Source organism: Colossoma macropomum, unplaced genomic scaffold, assembly GCF_904425465.1.
Source record: "Colossoma macropomum unplaced genomic scaffold, Colossoma_macropomum, whole genome shotgun sequence".
Taxonomy (NCBI): domain Eukaryota; kingdom Metazoa; phylum Chordata; class Actinopteri; order Characiformes; family Serrasalmidae; genus Colossoma; species Colossoma macropomum.
The window spans coordinates 16,679,024-16,698,706 of NW_023494799.1; the positions used below are offsets into that span (position 1 = coordinate 16,679,024).

Below are 19,683 nucleotides of genomic sequence, written 5' to 3' on the forward strand. Positions count from 1 at the left end.
ACAGAGTTCAGTGGCTGAGTCTGGAGTGAAGGTGCACCAATCAACAATATTAAGAGCTCTGTATACAACAGGCCTGTATGGGAGGTTGGCCGGAAAGAAACCATTACTGAAGAAAAAAAAACACATCAAAGCATGTCTGGAATTCGCCAGAAAGCATCAGGGTGACAGCTAAAAAATTTTTTAGTGGTCAGTTGAGATAAAAATTGAGCGTTTAGGCCAAAAATCTAACCGCTATGTGTGTCGCAAACAACAAAAACCATGCCAATTGTGAAGTATGAGGGTGGCAGCGTCATGTTGTGGGGATGCTTTACCTCAGCAGGGACTGAGCATCTTGTTAGAATTCAAGGACAGATGGATGGTGCAACATACAAAGAGATACTGCAAGACAACCCACTTCAGTCAGCTAAAAAAAAAACTAGTTTTGGTGAAATGTCACTTTTCAGTATAACAATGATCCCAAGCACAGGAGTGGTTGAACAACAAAAAGGTGAATGTTCTATAATGACCAAGTCAAAAACCAAATCCTAATCCAATTTAGAAACTGTGGCACTGTTTGAAAATTGCAGTCTACATGCATCATTAGCCTGAACAACCTGGAGCAAATCTGCCAGGAACAATGGGTGAAAATCACTCCTTTCCTTTTTCATATTTGATTTTTGCCATTATTCTATCTTGGTGTTCTCTTTGAAAATGCAATTTCAAAAACATTATTAACACTCATTGCTGAACTGTGCATGCCTGAGCATTGTAGTGAATCTTACAAAAGCAACAAAAGTTGTTCCTGTAACAGGTGCAGTAACACAGCAGTGAATATTGTGTGTTTGAGCTCAGGCTGTGTCTCACTTCAGTTGGAAATTCTCATCTTGCATTTTAAGCAGTTTTATTTAGCAATTTTTCATGCTTTCAGGTGAAGACAAAGTCATTAAGCACTAGTACAAGATTTCTCAGTGCACCAGAATGTAAACTGGATTAGGATTTGATATGTCAATCTCTGTTTTAAGAATTATCATGTCAATGTACCATTAGCTAGCTCAGAAGGTTATGCTAGTGCTATTAACATGCTCAGTTAGAGAATAAGTTGTTTTGGCTCATATGTAAATTTTGCTTGACTCAACACAATATATAACAACTTGTGCGAGCATGTGTTCATGTAGTGTTCATCATTTTTTATTATACTGTTAGTTTTACTATATATACTATACTATAGAGTTTTATTATACTATTAACAGTCTTAGGGTCTGGTATTGTGTGAATTTAGAACAGAACTGGATAAATCTGTCTTCATTGTTCATGAAACAGCAGTTGATATAGCATCTCACAAATATTAAACACAAATTATCAAGCAAACATACCAGGCAGATTTATCTGGCCTTCTCTGCCAATACAGGATGCAGACATCACGGTGGATAACTTGCTTTTTCAAGCAGGAACACTATTGCCAAATAAAAATCTCTTAATATTTGCAGATCAAATGCATAGTAGCATGATTTACTTAAAATATCTACTAAATATCCTACCTATTTGAATTCCTCATCGTATTAGTAATGTTAAAACGTAGACACATCAGGCAGGTGGACCACCCCACACAGAATGCAAGGGGTTTTTACATTTTGCACTGAAGACACTTGCATGACAAATACTATGCAGCCGACAGCAAAACTAGGCTTGCCTAGTCTTTTTGTTTTTAACTTGCTTGACTTCTTAAATTAGAAAATTTGGACCCACCCTAGTGGAAATGACATACATATGAATCAAGTAAATTCAGCAAATTACTATTTCAGTGTAGGACCTTGTAGCACTTCTCTGCCTACTATGTTAATGATCTCTGGTTAAATTTAATGAACTTTGTTGCTTAAAATAACAGCATCGCCTATCCCCACTAGTGGCAATGTCTGCCGTGTGCTTTGTGCGCCCAGCCGTGCCGCTGCGGACAGGCAGTCTGAAGTCTCAAGCAGGTACTAAAGTTAAAATTAGTTAGAAATTGTTCAATAGTGTGGAGGTAAATAGATTTTTGACCTTTTTAGTGCCTGGATCTTCTCTGCAGTGATGTTCTGCATGATCCTTTCCAGCAGGTCTGTGTTTTTGCTAGGTTTGGCTGGCTGCTTCTTTGTGCTGTGGAAGTACAGGCCAATGAGCAGTCCCAGGAAGAACACTCCAGCACCAGTTAGCAGGTATTTGGCCATGCAGGTCCTGCTCCTCTTCTGCCCCTTGGGCACGTTCCTGCTGATAGGGGAGCTGTAGTTTGGGTCCTCCTGCAGACGTTCAAACCGGCCATGGGGGGACACAGAGGGCTGGATGGGCTCCAGGTCAGGATCCATGGCCCCGCCGGAAGAGTTGTCTATGGCCTGGCGCTCCACACACTTCAGCTGGAAGTGGTCTAGGCCGGGCTCCTCCAGCTCTTTTTCCATCTCCCACTCCAGATCCAGAGGGGCCGCCTGAAGCTCCTCGCTCTCCAGATCCCGTGAGCCCACGGAGCTGCCGCGGCTGGCGCACACTTTCCGGTATGCCATGCGCTTAGCTGCACACAGAAATTTACACACAGATGGAGAATTAGACACAGAGATTCATAATGTGATTAAAACAGGATATGAAAGAAACACACCATAAAACAACAAATAAACAAAGATTCAGTTTGGCATCATGGTAGTATAATCAAAATTATTCATAACAGTCATAATAATCATCATAGCAGTCAGAAATGAAGTCTATGCCAGTTAATCAAAATGCCTATTTAAATATTCATCAGAAAGTCTGCATGGTAAAACATGAAAGTAGGCCTGCTGGCTTTGGAAAAGTAGGTGATCTGCAGATGTGAGAACTCATAAACAAAAGCAAATAAAAATAATAGTCATTTAAAAGAGCATTTACCATCACTTGGTAAACTTCTCTAAAGTCTTTAGTTGTCCTGGATGGTCAGTATGTTCTTCACTATTCTAACTATGCGGAGTATTCTCAGGAGAGGCAGTGAGGGCGAACTGGTTCATTGCTGCTGCTAAAAAAGATCATTAAGGGTGATGACTCGGTGGGATCAAATTCATAAAAAAAGGAGTCCGGTGTCAAAGTATACCATCAATTTTAACTAGGCTTTTTAAGGGGACGGCCATCAAACTCAAAACAGCCCAATCGATAATAGCAAAACTCCAAACTGCCCAGAAATTTGACAATGAAAAAGGCCATTACTCATTCAAATCCAGCTTTAGACAAGACTTGCTTTTGAACACTGAAACAAAAAGGAATTTTGCTCCTTCAAAAGCTCACACTGTCAATGAAAGTGAGAAAAGCCCGAGAAACCTTTTCTTCCCTAACAGCAACACTTACAATAAAACATTCATTTGAGGCCAGGAAAAAAATATCCCCTGATAAAATGAAATGACTTTGTGAGTCTAAAACATTACTATTCCACACACACATTCTAAAAAGCAGCAAGTACCAGCATTTTACATTACATTTCACGCATTTCACTTCAAACATATTTTCTATCTGTATCTCTCTTTTTTCATTTAAACCATTGCAGTCAGACCCGCATTTCCTTATGGCTGTTTTACGATTTTTTTTTTTTTCTCGACATTTGAATGGAAGGTGCTAAACACTAAAGGGAAATAGAGATGGCGCCGGTGCACTTCTCTGCATCAATCTTGTATGGCCCACAAAACTTCTTCAATTTTAGGCTGGAATACAGCGGAGAGGCCCTAATTCACATGCTGACCCCCACAATAATATGGATTGTGAAACGTTCAAGGCATTACTGACCCTCCCCTCCCTTCTTGGCTCTCCCCTCTACTCTCATCACTTGCTCAGGTAGTGATGAGACCCAGCTCTCTCCATCGCAGAATGACAGCTGACATTCAATCACCAGAAACGTCAGCAATTTAACGCCTTTCAGCTCCCCAACAGAGCCATCAATTAAAGGCCAATGGAATATACCATCTTTGACTTTTCCCCCTGACATTGATTTGACAGTGACACCAGAAGTGGAATGCCGCTGGAATGCACACGTGTTCAGTCAGCTAGGGCTGAATCTGAATATCAATTGTTCAGTTCACTCAAAGGACAGATTTCTAGTAGTAATTAATTTACGCAGCACTTTTCAACCGAGATGTTGCTAGAGATGGAACAGTACATCACAATATAAAGATGTGACAGTTCACATCATGGAGATCAGTTGATCAGCTGTTATCAGTTGCAATTTATTAATTATGATGAAAAAAAATCTAATGCACTTGTATTATTTGACAAAATTAACAAACACCCGTACATTAAATGCTGTATGATTAATTAATCACTTTCTATTCCGATACTAATACTGATATAACGTTGATACAGATTCTTGAACAATAACATCAAATTACAAACCTAAAGTGAGTGTCATGGCTACAATATATTGTGGCATCGGTAGAGAAAAAAAAGACGTGGGACACTTACGCTTCAAACAAGTGGCCTTTTATTAACACAGCAGCAAAGGAAATTCGCCGGCCAGTGCTATCTTAATGGCTGGGAGACAGAGTAGGTGACGCCCAACATCTCTCGTACATGGTAGACACCACACCAACCAGCCCCACAGCCCAGCACATTAACACACACGCAACACATACACATCCCCAAAACCCACAATAGCAACTATTTACATGTTTTTAAGTCTCTCACCGCTGCTATGGCAGTACCTGCAGTGCAAAGTCCTTCCATTATAAGAAATATTAAAACTGACATTTAGCACAATTTACATAGTGTGGTAACATAAACTGTGACAAAGTGCACTTGTTTGTGTAACACAGTAAAAACGTGTTTACCAGATTAGTCATCTGGAGCAGTTCTCTAACTAAACATGAAGTCACAAAGTTTTGTTGTTTGTGAAATGTCCTGCCCCCTAGCCCAAATGAAGTTTTTGATGGGTTCTACCCCTGAGTTTGACTCTCTGTCTGTTCATCCCCAGAGTTGGGTATTCCAAATATGTATTCAGAATACAAAAAATTAAGTATCTATATTCACTCCAAGTTACAATTTGTAATGGCAGTATTCAGAATACAGTGACTTTTTACATTTTAGGAGAATACTTTTAGAATACTTACCCATAAATTAGAAAAAAACCTATATTTCAAAGAACACCATGACTGCTTGTTCTCTTAACTCTTAAGAAATGGCTTTTTTACAAACATTTAAAGTCTGAGTAGACCGATAAATCACTGTGACTAGCTAGGTATTCTGAGGGATGACTGAACATAACAGTCTCCTCAGTAGTGCATATGTTCATGAGTGATAAGCTTAGCTTTGCGTTGTACTGGACTTGTGCATGCACTCTGTGGCAAGTTCTGCAGTGGAGTGAAGCAAGCCACAATAATGTTGAAAATTTTGTATTCATTTGTATAATTGATTTTTTTTTCATTCATGGAAAATTTTGATACTTGGTAGCATTAAATTAATTTAGTTGGTACTATAAAAGTATTACATTTCAATACCCAGTCCTACATATGACACACTCCCCACCTAACTCTCAACAGCACATTCAATGTCATATGTTACAACTCTAGTCTCATTAAAAGGTTAAGCAGCAATTTGTACATTAAATCATTTTTTAAATATCCTGAAAATATCAAACTATGAACCCAGTATGGCAAAACGTATTGAATCCTAAGCAAAGTGTCACACTCCTAGATGTTGGTTATGTTAACTTTAGAAATCATCACCTGATTGACTTATAAGTAAAAACACTATACCCAGATGCTTTGTTCAGACAGCAAATACTCCATGTTTTGTGTATCTTCATGCCCTAATCAATATTTATGAAATGGAATGTAGCTGAAATTGGTAGAGACAGGCAGAGTAGCCTGTGTCACTCTCAGCAGCGGAAGGCTGGGGTATTGCTTGCGGCAGGCGAGACAATGTGCCATGAGTAGCAAGACTAACGACATCTATCAGGAAATAACTCTAAGCCTGACCCCCACAGGTGTCAGACATCACCGGACGACTCCTCTCTACACTACAGCTCAATACGCTGCATCTCCTGAATGACTGTCACCATAACAAAGGGCATCTCCTAGAGTCAGTGGACACCTCAATAAAAAAATACCACATACATTAGAAAAAATACTGTAGACGGTTTTCCAAGAGACTGAACTATAAAACTGAGGCCAACCAATATGAAAATTGTCAACAATACAGATGGATTCTGGTAACCAATAATAGTAATAATAGTAAGCAGTAGTAATAAAAACTCAGAATTAACTTAAACTGAATGTAAATATTGTAGCGCTGGAAGGTGGAGCTTCCCAGCAAGTTTTTTTTGTGTTAATGATGTTTTTTCCTTTTTTTCATAATTTCTCTTCCTGTACATTTTCTATTTTTTTTGTTTGAACAAGTTATGTAATGCTAACGTTGAGCAATGGATGCATATTAGGGTAACTTGAGAGAATTTGCTGCCTGGTCTTATTTTCGTTCCTAATCAAATGATGGCCCAAACTTAATCTTAACACATTTATAATGATCGAATTATTCTGAAATTTCAGTTGGATCACTGCATTCTTGGCATTTACTCCCCAAGAAAAAAGATGCGCTCAGTTGATCTAATTTTTTTTACTTAATATAATAGTGGTAATAGTGATCTATGCATTTATATTAAGCTGTACATGAAAAGTTATATTACTGGTGGTCTCAAGATCTCAACACTTTTTTTAACGTAAAGTTACACCATTGGGACAAGAACTCACTGCAGACAAGGGGCAAAAGACCCCTTTAGCATATTTACCGAAATATATTATGTAGTTAAATGTTTTTCACAAAAACACAAAGCTGTTCACTGGAGTTCCACTGGCTAGCTAGCACTAGCACTACATGCTAACTACAGTTAAATAGAATTAGATAGATAGAATATAAATATACAAACAAGCAAAACTGAAGCAATACTAGTGCTTCACTGGCAGGATTTAAATATATGGAACCTTGAAATATATGGAAGGCAGTTTTATCACTCAAGTGATATCAGTCAGGATCTAAAATCTCTACCCATTTGAACGACACATACAACAAAACAAATTGAAAGCACAATCAGCATATGTGCTCTCAACATTTTTCATCACCACTGTCTATCAATACATCCAATATTTCCAGAGTTCTAATGTGTGCAGTTAAAAAGAGACTGATACAATGTTGAGCTCAACATGAACATAAATACAACCCCAATTCTAAAATCGTTGGGACAGTATATGAAATTCTAATAAAAACAGAAAACAGTGATTAGTAAATTCAGTTTGACCTATATTAAATTGAAAACAGTACAAAACACAATACTTTATTTTTTACCTGGTGAACTTAATTGTTTTGTTTTTTTTTGTAAATATATGCTCATTCCAAATTTGATCCAATATTTTCATAAATAATCTGAAAAGTTGACTTCTTAGATGACAGCTCAGCTCATGTGTCCACTGTGCATCTGTTCTTTCAGATAAGCTCAAACCCAGAGAAGTCGGCAGCGTTTCTGGATGCTGTTGACATATGACTTTCACTGTGCATAGTACAATCTTCACTTGCATTTGTGGATGCAGCGAAAAAAAGTGTTTACTCACAATGGTTTGTCAAAGTATTCCCACGCCTATGCGGCGATATCAATCACGCAGACATGCAAGTTTTTAATGCGAGCCTGTGGGTCAAAGGTCACTGGCATTCAGTTGTGGTTTTTGGCCTTGTCCTTTACGCACAGAGATTTCTCCAGATTCTCTAAATCATTTGATGACATTATTCACTGTAGAGGTAAAATACCTAAAATTATGTAATTGCTCATTGAGGAATATTATTTTTAAGCTGTCAGATTTTTCACTGATGCACTTTTGCCAAAGTTGCAAAGTTGCCAGTAGCCTCAACCCACCCTGCCTTTCCTGGAGGCTTCCTTTATATTTATGCATGACTGCGTCACCTGTATAAGATGTTTTTTGAACATTTCTCAACGTTCCTAGTCTTAAATTGCTCCTGTCCCAACCTTTTTAGAATGTGTTGCAGACATCAATTTCATAATGAACCTTTATTTACAAAATACAGGTCAAAATATATTAGTAAATGTTACTGTGAAACATTCAAAGCAAGAAAAAAAGCCAGTGCTTTCTTTTTGCCTTGTGTAAAATAGGAGAAAAATAAAGAATGGAAAAGGGGGAGAGAGTAGATATTTCCAAGCGCTGTCCCACTTACCTATCATCAGGTCTGACATGACCTTGTCAGTTGCCTTAGTTAGACAGTATGAAACCAACTGTCAATCACTCCAGCTGGGGTACATATCACACACAGTCTAAGATAACAGAGAAAGAGAACGCAGCCGTATAGAGCTAATAAGAACAGAAATCGTCTGTCTGCAAGAAGGAACTAGGCTTAACAAATGGGGCTTCAAAAGTGCTTCAGTAAAAAGCATTGTGGATAAAGAGCAAAAGAAAAAAGAAAGAAAAAACAGTACAGAAAGATACAGCTTATTCAGCGAGTTAGTATGTTTGTTACTGATTATTGTTGGAATTACTAATTACATGAAGGGTTACATGACATCTGGTGTTTGATGGTGAGCATCACTAGACCCAGTTTACTGGACTATGTGCACCTACAGTTGAAAGATTCATTGTTTTTATATCGAAACTGAAATTCTAAAGACTACAATTTACAAAGCGCAGGAGCTGTAAATTTGATTATAGCCTACATTAACAACACTTAAAACATCTTAAGGGTATAATACGTTTTTAGTGGAGAAATTTAACCTAATAACAGAGAGCTTATGAACTGCCTGTAGATGAGTTCAGAAGCAGAAGCAGCCAAACAATGTACTGTGTGTAGGACACCAGACCCACAACTAACTAACATCTTAGCACATTATGTTCAGCACTCAAGCCTCAAGCCAGAAAAAAAGTGGATATGGTGGTCGTCTTGGTTTAAAAACAGGTCTGGACCTTAATTTGTAGAAAATAATCAGAATTTAAATCATACTTTGGTTAGAAAAATCGCAATTAAAAATGTAATCTAAATTGTTTGGCCCTACGTGCCCCTGTTGTCATGTCGCACTATAATCACAGGACACAGTCAATTTATAAGATAGAAAGTTTCCCATTTTTCCCATTAAACTACACTACACATACAGTTGTATGCAAAAGTTTGAATACTCCTTGTTATGTTACTTATGTTGATTTCCTTAGTGAAAATAAGTGTACATCCTCTACAGAGACCATAGGTTTGCATATTTTAATGCACAATTACTGTTTATTTGCTAAATTGAATATATTGAGAGTAGAGGATGTGTTAACGTATTTTCAGTGAGAAAATCCACAAACCCGCAATGTAATTTGACCAAGTTTGTTCAAATTTTCACATATGACTGCAGTTTATGATCATGCAAATTCACTGCAGACATTACATTTCCCACAGTGCCCTCAGGATCTTTCCTTTGAAAGCTTTCAGATTCCATAGTAAGGCAGGCTTTACAGCAACTGTGCTCAATACGGAGCTAGATTTCAGAAAACAATCACAGTATTTCAGAACATAGATCCACAAAGTCAACCAAGGTGCGGTCGGAATAATGCTGACACTAGTGCTAGGGGCTAACCACTTAGCCTACCAAAAATGAATACCAGACCGCTAAATCAAAGGCATTTGTTACACCAGCAATTTATGTGGCCTAAATAATTTAATACACCAATAACATTCTATTTTATTTTGAAATAAAAGGGATATTGTTCAGTTAATACCTGCTCATTTTGCAAGCTTGTGTCATCTAGCTAGCATGAACTGATGGTGCAAGAACAAAATTAAAAATAAAAAAAAAACTATTTCAGAATCTTTCACAACTAGGCCATGCATCATAAAAAAGGCTTCCTTAGAGACAAGCTATTCATTTCTAAATGCATATAGCCTTGCTGTGGATTCCATTTCTTAGAACTTATACAGCCACTGATGAACTTTTAGGTACATCTACCTTGTATCTACACTTACTGTCCATTTTATCAGCTCCACTAACAATGTATGTACACATTGTAATCCTAGAATCACAGACTGTAGTCCATCTGTTTTTTGTTTTTTTTTTGCATAATTTGGTATCCCAGGTTTACCCCATTCTTAAATGGTCAATGCAGTGACAATGACATGATGGTGGTGTGTTAGTGTGTGTTGCGCTGGTACGAGTGGATCAGACACAACACTGCTGGACTAAGAATAGTCCACCAACCAAAAATATCCATCCTATGACCACTGATGAAGGACTACAGGGTGACTAATGCAAAGTGCAACAAAGGATGAGCACAGTGTTTAAAAACTCCAGCAGTACTGCACTCAAGGTAAAGGGGGGCTAACAAATTTTGCAGAAAAACAGCCGGACTACAATCTGTACAACCACAAAGTGTACCTATATGGTAAGCAGAGCTGATAAAATGGACAATGACTTTAGAAACATGAAGGTGAACTGTTCAAAGCAGCATGGCTTTCCATACCAGCAGTGAGGTTTCACAGTGTCCACAGTGAAAGATGCTTCATTTGTGCATCCCAATCAATATGTGGAGGTGAAAGAGATACCAGCACGATGAAGACAGATTTGATTCAAAAGATGAATCACCTGTTACTGAAACAGATCAACTGGAGCAACAGATCAATGACTTGCATCCATTATGTTAGGCTTGAAGAGAAAGAAACAGACAAAGAGCCGGTGCAAACATTTGTTTCAATGGCTCTAAAGCGGGATCAGGGTTATTGAGGCTATCTATCAAGCTAAACTGCAATGAGAGATATTGCGTCCATTTGTACTGGCTGAAATGTGGGAACTGACACATTCGATAAAAGTACAGGCAACACAGCTTGTACCTCCTAAAAGAGATTAAGGCTGTTGCTCAGATCATTATGGCCAGAATTAGACTAACAATCGTTCATTAAAATTCTGAAAAATGCATGGGGAGAGCATTTGTGCCCTGCTATTAGACACTGTGTGGAACTAATGGCCATGGCTGAACAACACAACAGTTGTGGCTTTGTTTCTTTTTCCAGCATTTTCACCCATGAAGGTACAAATCTAAAAGCTAAACGGCCCACTGAGAAATCAAGAAATCAAAAGCTCACACATTTGCCATAGTTTGTTGATTTTCTGCACAGTGCTAGGCAAAGAAAAGGATTCCTACGTGTAAGGTAATGTGTTCTCCATCAGATTTCAGTGGTGAAAATACTTTTCTTTGTTGACCGCATCATCACGGCGGGGAGAAAGAGAGCTTACATGCAATCAGGGTTTCATTAATGTCGTTAATGCTTAGACTGGAATGTTCCGACAGTATGCCTCTGATTTGTCAGACTGAGTGAACTCTGGTGACTCATCAGAAAACTGGCGCATCACTCAAAAGGGACATCACAAATTGTTCTGTGCACTCACACAGCAATCAACAGACGTTCCGTGATTCATTACAGCACTCATTTGGTGTGCGGTTCAGCATATAGCTGGGAATACTCCATTTTTGATGTAGCACTTTTGACGCCACACTACTAAATGGGAATGCATTAATAGCACCCTTTAATGTTTGGCTAATTGCAGAAGCCAAAGTAATAATTTAAATGAATACAGCTATGATTATTTGTGCCATAATTCCAGTAAGGTGAAATGAAAACACCATTCGAGATCTTAGTGATGATACATCTATTCCCAATTCATTGCTATGCATGCTAAACAGCTGGGGAATATGTTTTTCACATTAGCCAAATAACCATCTGTTTAATCATTGTAACTATTAGTGAACTTTAATAAAATGCACATGTTGAATATTAGGGCTTCCTTTACATCCTTTTAGAGGCTTTGAATACTTGTTAGTGTTTCTGAATGAGTAGCCTAACACTTGTTCCCAATATCCTCTATAAAACAAGAATATTTCCATTTCAAAATTAACTATAATTTTAAGTAAGTTTTCTTCTTTAAGATTATTGGATATTTCATTTTGAATCAACATATTACAGCTTCTAACAAACAGCTTTACACATGTAAACAGGTATACATACATTTATGATGGACATTCCAAAGAAGATGAGAGACTGTTCAGATGTGTTGTAAGGTTATAACAGATGTGGAGACACTGTTCTTCTTACCAATATAGCAGTGATGATACCAAGGTAAGTCCAAAATATTTAAAAAGTTCAAAATAATTTACAGTCTTTAGCTGCAGTCATACACAAAATTTGAACACACTTGGTCAAATTAAATGTTTTATTCTTTTTCTAAGTTAAAATAAGTTAATGCATCCTCTACCGAGAACACACTAAAAGACAGTATGTTTTCTGCAAGTTTTGCTGCAAAATTTCCATTTATTTGCTGAATTTAACATATTGGTAAAAAAGAAAACATAAATTATACAATTATATATGCCATAGTTTTGCACAGGCCATTTTTTCCATATGTTCAGCAAATAAACAATAATTGATCATTAAAATGTGCAGAAGTGTGTTCTCTGTGGAAGATGTGTTAACTTATTTTCACTTAGAAATTCAACAAACAATTTCATTTAATCAGAGGTTTTTAAACATTTGCACATGACCTTATGTGTTCATATAACCAAATTAGCCTTGTTACTGAATGTATAGCTCAAAGGTAAGTTCAAATTCCACTTAGTGGTCCAAGTTCCAAGGTGAGTGAAAAAACGTTGATAGGCAGCAGACATAAATCTTGTTCAAGGCTAATAAATCAGTATGTTATATAAATGTTTTGTACTAAACTGTATACATTTATGGCTGTTGTCACCAATATCTTACAGGAAGCAGCTAAGCTGATTAGTTAGCCCGCTACCTCCATCTTTCAGCTCTGTGGAGGCTAAATGAAAAATTCAACAGTTAAAACTAAAGCCAAAAAATGTATGTGTATTTCTCTTTGTTTGAACTTAGTTTGCCATTTTAACATATTCCAATAAGTTATCTTGCTTAAGTCTTTCGAAGAAAAGGGATGACATGTCGCTGTGTTCAGTCTTCAGCTAGCATCATATGGGTGTTACATGATTTTTATAGCCTAATAACATGTCCATTGTGAAGTAATAACCTTAAAGTTCACTTTTGCAATCAGTTCATTCCATATCACTATTCATTATTTCTAAAAAATAATTTTTGTTATTTTTGTTGATACATGTTTTCAACAACAGTCCTGGACTGTTCTGATTTCTGACTCTTGGTTTCTGTGTCTTGGTTTAGTAATGATTTTTTCCTGGTTTTCTGATAGAATATTTTGTGTAAAACTGTGATAAAATAGCCTCCAGTGAGTTAAGCGTGTTCTATAGCTCACTTGGGAACAAATGATGATGCTTGCAAATGCTAAATAGAGAAATGAATGACAATAATACACATTACTTTGACCAGCCCAATATATATATATTATATATATATATATATATATATACACACACACATAAGTGTGTGTGTTTGTTTTCCTATAACAGAGACAATATATAGAGAGTGACAAAGGTGTTTTTATGTAGCAAGCAAAACGGCTAACCTCTGTAAAGAAAAACCTCTTTTAGCTGAAAGAAGTATCCACCAAGGGGTTAGACCACTTTATGCACCTACCTCATGATATTAACATATAACTTTATAACATATCTTACTTGCGTACAGTTAACACACAGTTAAATTAAATGCTAATATAAACATAACTTGGGGCACCTTTTAATCAGTCTTAAAGATTTGAAGTGATCCCCACGAGGAGGCCATATGCTACTCACTTTACTCCACTGGGCTCACAGTTAATCAAGCCAATGCACTAATTACAGACCAGCCTTGGTGGTTTCCCAAAGGTATACCACACTCTTAAAATGAACGGAAGTGCATACTTTATGCAACACCCACTCGCATAAGATAAGGACCGAAAAAGGACTGTACTGCTGATATATATTTGTTCACTCCATTATTCCAGCTGATATTCATTTTCATAACATAATAGCATTATGATGATCAACGTCATAAGCTTTGTCAACAGCACGTCTCCAAATATGAATTTTATTGGAACAAAATTGCAAAAATTCCACAAAAAAGCACAACGATTCTATAGCCTACATTCCCTGGGGATTTCGTATCCAATGAACTTCCTTTTTGATGAAAGTCACTCACAACCAAGGAGAGTGCATCTAAATATAGTGTGGCTCACTACTGTTCTGCTGTACACAGATCAGTCATTATCACCCAATGCTGTCACAAATAGAATGTCACCTTCAGGTGTAAATGAGGTCTTCCCCATCTGTGACACTGTGATAGATCGCCATAATGCCTGTCACGCCTGTCAACACGAGCAGCAAAACCTGAAATAATGAATAGTCCATTTGATCGAGCCCTGTTTTCTATGCTTCACGCAAAGCTGCAGTTACAATGGTTACAGTGAGAACGACGCACAAATCACACATCAAACAAGTTAAGTGAATGAATAAATGACTGAATAAATGAAGAAATGTATGAGTAAACACACTCGGCTCCTGATTGAATAATGCCCTCATGAAAACAGTTTAAGAAACCACTGTTTTGTTTCTCATAGTTGATCCCCTATGGAAAAATATGTAAAATGTCACTCATGCAGCAACAGCCCAAAAAGGATTGCTGAATGATGTTTCCTGAACATCATTCTTCAAGCTTTAATCACTATCTAGTATGCACAAACTCTTCAAGAACTAAAGTATTGCAAAATATTGGGTTATACCTGACATTTTTCATTCTTAAGGCACTATTTTAATGTATTTGTAATTTGTTCCTCTCTCTCTCTCTCTCTCTCTCTCTCTCTCTCTCTCTATCTCTCTCTCTCTCTAACAATTTCTTTGAAGTTCTTTGTGTGTGGGTGCGAACGAACCAGCCTGGAATGTCCACATAACACTAACACATAAACTGGGTTTAATCCTTCAGTGCATTTTAAATTTGCATATTTTCCAGCCCTTTACAGTAACATGTGCAAAACTCCAAAAAGTTCTCAGAGTGAGTCACAGTCAGGCTGAAGAGCAAATGCTTTCAGCCGGCGCTTCTCCGAAGAGACTTAACGGGGTGCTTATATTTAGTCACGGTACTCTTAAATATGCTCAGGCCCATTTGGCAGTGTGAAGAGGCTGGTGTCCCTAGCCATCTGGACACCCCTTCCTTCCCGCTTTCCTCACCCTGTGTTCCAAACCTCTGTGTTTCAATCCACTCCAGTGCTCCAGCTACCTGGCAGCCACCTCCCTCAGCCCTCGCCAACAGATGGCTCTGCAGCAGGTAATAATGACCCAAAACAAACTCTTAAATTGATTATGCCGTAGAGAGGACATACATACAAAGAATTAGCCTTACCAAGGGTGCTCAACATGCAATTACTCTAGAGGCATACAAACAGTTTTATATCATGATATTTTCCACTATCTGGGCAATAATGCTATGACATCATGATATCACAATTACCAAAATAAAAGTATTCTTCTTTTTCTTCTTCTTATTTTTATTATTATTACTACTATATATAGTTTTATAAGCATTTGAAGTGAACATACAAATTTGGACTGCATGTTGACTTGAGTTTATAAATTTTATTTAAGATATTTACGTATAGCTCAAATATTTTGAATACTCCAGTGTTCATTTATTATTTTGGCATTTGTTTCTCCAAAATGGAAGCCTAAACTACGTTTATTAGCAAAGGCCTTTAGAAAGAACAGTGATTGTTTAGAAATTATAGCTGGTTTAGTTGAATGCAACATAAATGTATGGTAGGCATCCATGTCATCTTGCCTCATCTTGCAGAAAACTGCATCACATTCCACTAGGGATGTACATTCCGATTAATTTCAATATTCGAGCACATAACTAAGAGTTAAACACATAAAAAATAAATAAATAAATAAATAAATAAAGCTGAGCTATGTAGGCTTATGTTTTTATAGCACTGGTGTTGCTAAAAAACACAGAGGAATAAACTTGAAAACATGTTTAATTATTTAAAAGCAGCCGAGAGAAATCACAAGGTCTTCATGTTGGATGCGGACCTGGGGTTGCTTCTTCAGATAAGCTAATGAGCTAATGGAGTTAACCAGTGTCACATTGGAATTCGTTCCAATTTCCATTGTCTTATTTTCTCCTCAGTGGATGATGAGACACCATGTTATTTGCCTGTGAAATATATTTTCATTGTTTCTGGGCCTAGCTAACATCGGCTAGAGTAGTTAGCCTAGTAAGTAATACCGCTGGACCAGGGTCAACCGCACTTCCTCTGCCTTCTCAGTCACGTCCTTAACAATGTGCCTTTGGCACCATTCATTACCTTCAACGTATAACATAACATACCTAATTGCAAATATAAGCAAGCCCGTCATGTTTCAATCAGTTGCTGCTCTGTATATTTTCTCTGCCTTCTCATGATTAAACGCAATGAATAGCTGAACAGTGATTTCAGTATTCAAACACTGGCACCTCATAAGGTTAACTGAGCACTCGAGTACACATGCACATCTCTAATTTACTCATGGCCAATGAAGATCAAACAGCAATGATGCCTAAGAAAGACATCATATTTGTGAGAGCCCTTACGATAAGAAAACTGCTCATTGAGGCTGGAAATCTGTGGAGGAATGATGTTTGATGAATCATCTTTAAATATGTACGTAAAGCAATGCTTATCTGGCTACAACACATCCAATCCAGCTCCATTTTTTCCCTTTCTTTTTACAGCAGGTTTGAAAGTCGACAGCACGAACAGTCAATTTATTTACTTTGATGAAATCACAACTGCAAGATTTTACTGCTATTTCAGAGAAGAGTCTCCACAACACAATGTTAGTACAGTACAGGAGCTGCTCTGCAACTACCACACAAAGAAATACTAATATTTTAAATATAGTTTGGCACTCAAGTGAAAAAAGCAAGTTTGTATATCAATGTACAGGCATCTAGCACAGCTGGTGGGACCTGAAACACTGATTAAAATGGAAGTGAGGGAACGAGTATTTGAGCATTCAAAGCCCTGTAAAATGCTGTTCAGCTCAGCCCAGATGTATTTAATAAAATTTGATAAATTCACTAAATAAAATACTTGAAAACTAAAGGCATGCATCCAAGTCCAATGGCAAAGTTTTGTTCATCATGCTAAATGCTTGTGACACCAGCAGCATATAGCAGAGGCGCAAAGAGAACAAGACAATCTTACTGCTTATCACACAAAACCAGCGCTTTATGATTCATCTTTTTTAATTTCAGTCCTTTTCCATCAAAGCCATGATGATATCTCTGCAGTACTCCGAGGCAGAGCTGTTGAAACTCTGTTCCTAACTGCCTGTCTTAGATCTCAAATCTAAGGTAATGTCTGTTTTAGTCATCCAATGCAGTCAAAATGCTTTTCCTGCTGCTCTGGAGTGCTAGCTAGCATCCTCCTAGCTGCACTTATTTCAGGGAATAAACAAGAGCAAGAATAAATGGCATCAGGAGCGCAAAGAATCTTATTTAGACTGCACCACTCCATGAGACAACAACTGAATTTAGAGTGTATTCAAAGCAGATTTTGAGCAATTTAAACTTGAAGAATCTATACAGAATTACAAACATGGTCACCTTCTCACATTGGCTGACTGACAAGAAGTGACCAAAAGCTTTTTTCAGTATCTAAACCAGTGCAGTGAAAAAGACACAGTTTACTCTACTTCCCTGTGCCGCACATCACTGACACTGCTATGACAGTAATTGTTTTTTGTGATGTTTTTTCTATTACCTTGTAGTATTTTAAGTTTCATTGAAAAGCATGAAAAGCATGAATAAAAAAAAAAATAGCAATCACATAAAAAGCCAAATAGCAATAAATAATAGCAGTAGTGACAGAAGCAATAATAACAAATATCAACATGATTAAAAATTCTTCTTTTCTGTCAAACATATATCTTGAGATTTTCCAACTGTTTTTCTGAATATTCCAAAATGGAAAATATCCAACAGTTGCAACACTAAAGTTCACGTTGTCTTGATTGTGGAGTTAAAGTCATATGTGAAGATCTGGGCACTCCTGGTCAAATTCCTAAATACAATGTTTTTGGATTTTCTAAGGGAAATTAAGTACACATCCTCCAGAAGAGCCATTTTAATGCACATTAATACTGTTTATTTGATGAATTTAACATTGGAAAAATAACCACATTTTATATTTTAGGTTTTGTTTTGTTTTTTGTTTTTTTTTTCCCCAGCATATTGAAATCAGCAAATAAATATAATTTGTGTACTAAAACTGCCATATTTAAGTTTGTTTCCTTTAGATGATGTGTTAATTTATTTGTTTTACTTAGGAAATCAACACAACATGCCATTTGACTAGACATTCAGATATACAAACGTTTGCATATGCTTTTGCATACATGGCTGACTATTTTTGGGTGTTTTGCAGTATCTACAATAATAATGATATTCACTGCACCCATACATGTCTTACTACTAATCAGAGCCACAGGCTAGTCCCTGGTCCAAAAATGTAAGAAGTAGGAAAATAAGGATTAATATTGCAAACACTACAATCTAGTACAAGAGGGGTCCACTGAGCACTCAAGAAGAGGAATAATTAGCGATGTTGGATTGAAATCTGCAAAAAGAACCTTAAAAAGGTTTGGTGCAGGTCAGCCTCAAGTGCAAACAAAGTGGACTACCTGAGAGAGCAATCAATACTTTCCGAAGGCCATTACACTAACAAACGAGCCCTCTGCTGGACCTGTGCCCCACTTAAAGCCTCAACAATATGCAGCTTAGCGCTGGTTCTCCAGCTTGCCAATTTCCATATATTGGGACAGCCTGATCACAGCTTGGGACTGCACTGTGGAGACGGCACTCCTTTGTCACTCTTTTGCAGTCTCTGCTGTTCAGTGCTCTCAGAGCTAACTACAAACAGAAGTGTCACCATAGGTGGCCATATTTTAGGCAGCTAAAACATGTCTTTAATCTTTGCAGAGAGTCCCTCCATCCTGGGAGCCATAATTTGATGCCCTGGTGTCAGAGGTAGCCAGGGCTGACAGCACCTTGCTGGGAAAGGGGGCCGGACTATTTAGAAAAATCTATATTCCCTATCCATTCATTTTGCTGCTGGAACAAGGCATTTTCCAAAATGGCTACACCTGGGCTGCAAGAGCGCCCTCTCAGCAAAGAATCTTTCTCAAGTGCTAATTGTGTAAGGAGAAATGCATGTCATAGCTGAACAATATGACTCCCCCTTTATAGACATACAGAACTGAGCAAAAGTTAGAGACCACCCTTCATTTATTTAATTTCCAGCCAAAAAAGTAGAAATACATTTTTCAGGAGATATTTCTACACTGTTAGAAATAAAGGTTCTGTGCAGGTACATTTTTTATTCATCAGGGTACAAACAATGTAAATGTACCCTCAAAGATACAACAGTGGTTTTAAGGTCCAGTTGTGTACTTTAAATATGTACATTTGTACATTTTCATAATCTAATGTGTAAAGTAAAACAGAACAATAAAATAAAAAGCCTGGAGACGAGACAGGGTGTGTGGAGTCATTACAGCTTAGAAAATATAATTTCAATGGATTATGGCGCAATTATGTTCCCTGACTAAAGGTACTGAGATGTACCACCGCAGAGACAAGAGGGGTACTGCCCCAGTGACAGTTTCGTACCTTTTTTCCTCATTAGATACAATGACGAAAGATGGGCAAAATCAAAGAAAACAAAGTAAAAAGCAAATTGGAGTTAAAAAAATGATTAAAAGACAAAAAAATTGG

General features: G+C 37.3%; 1 protein-coding gene across 1 annotated transcript in view; it reads right to left on the reverse strand.

The window, feature by feature from the left end:
- Positions 1-19,683, reverse strand: part of LOC118819423 (inactive N-acetylated-alpha-linked acidic dipeptidase-like protein 2) — a 321,925-nt gene that overhangs the window by 243,425 nt on the left and 58,817 nt on the right. The window contains exon 2 of the mRNA XM_036587209.1: positions 2,017-2,518. Coding sequence (XP_036443102.1) covers positions 2,017-2,518 — 502 coding nt within the window. The remainder of the gene's footprint in view (positions 1-2,016; positions 2,519-19,683) is intronic.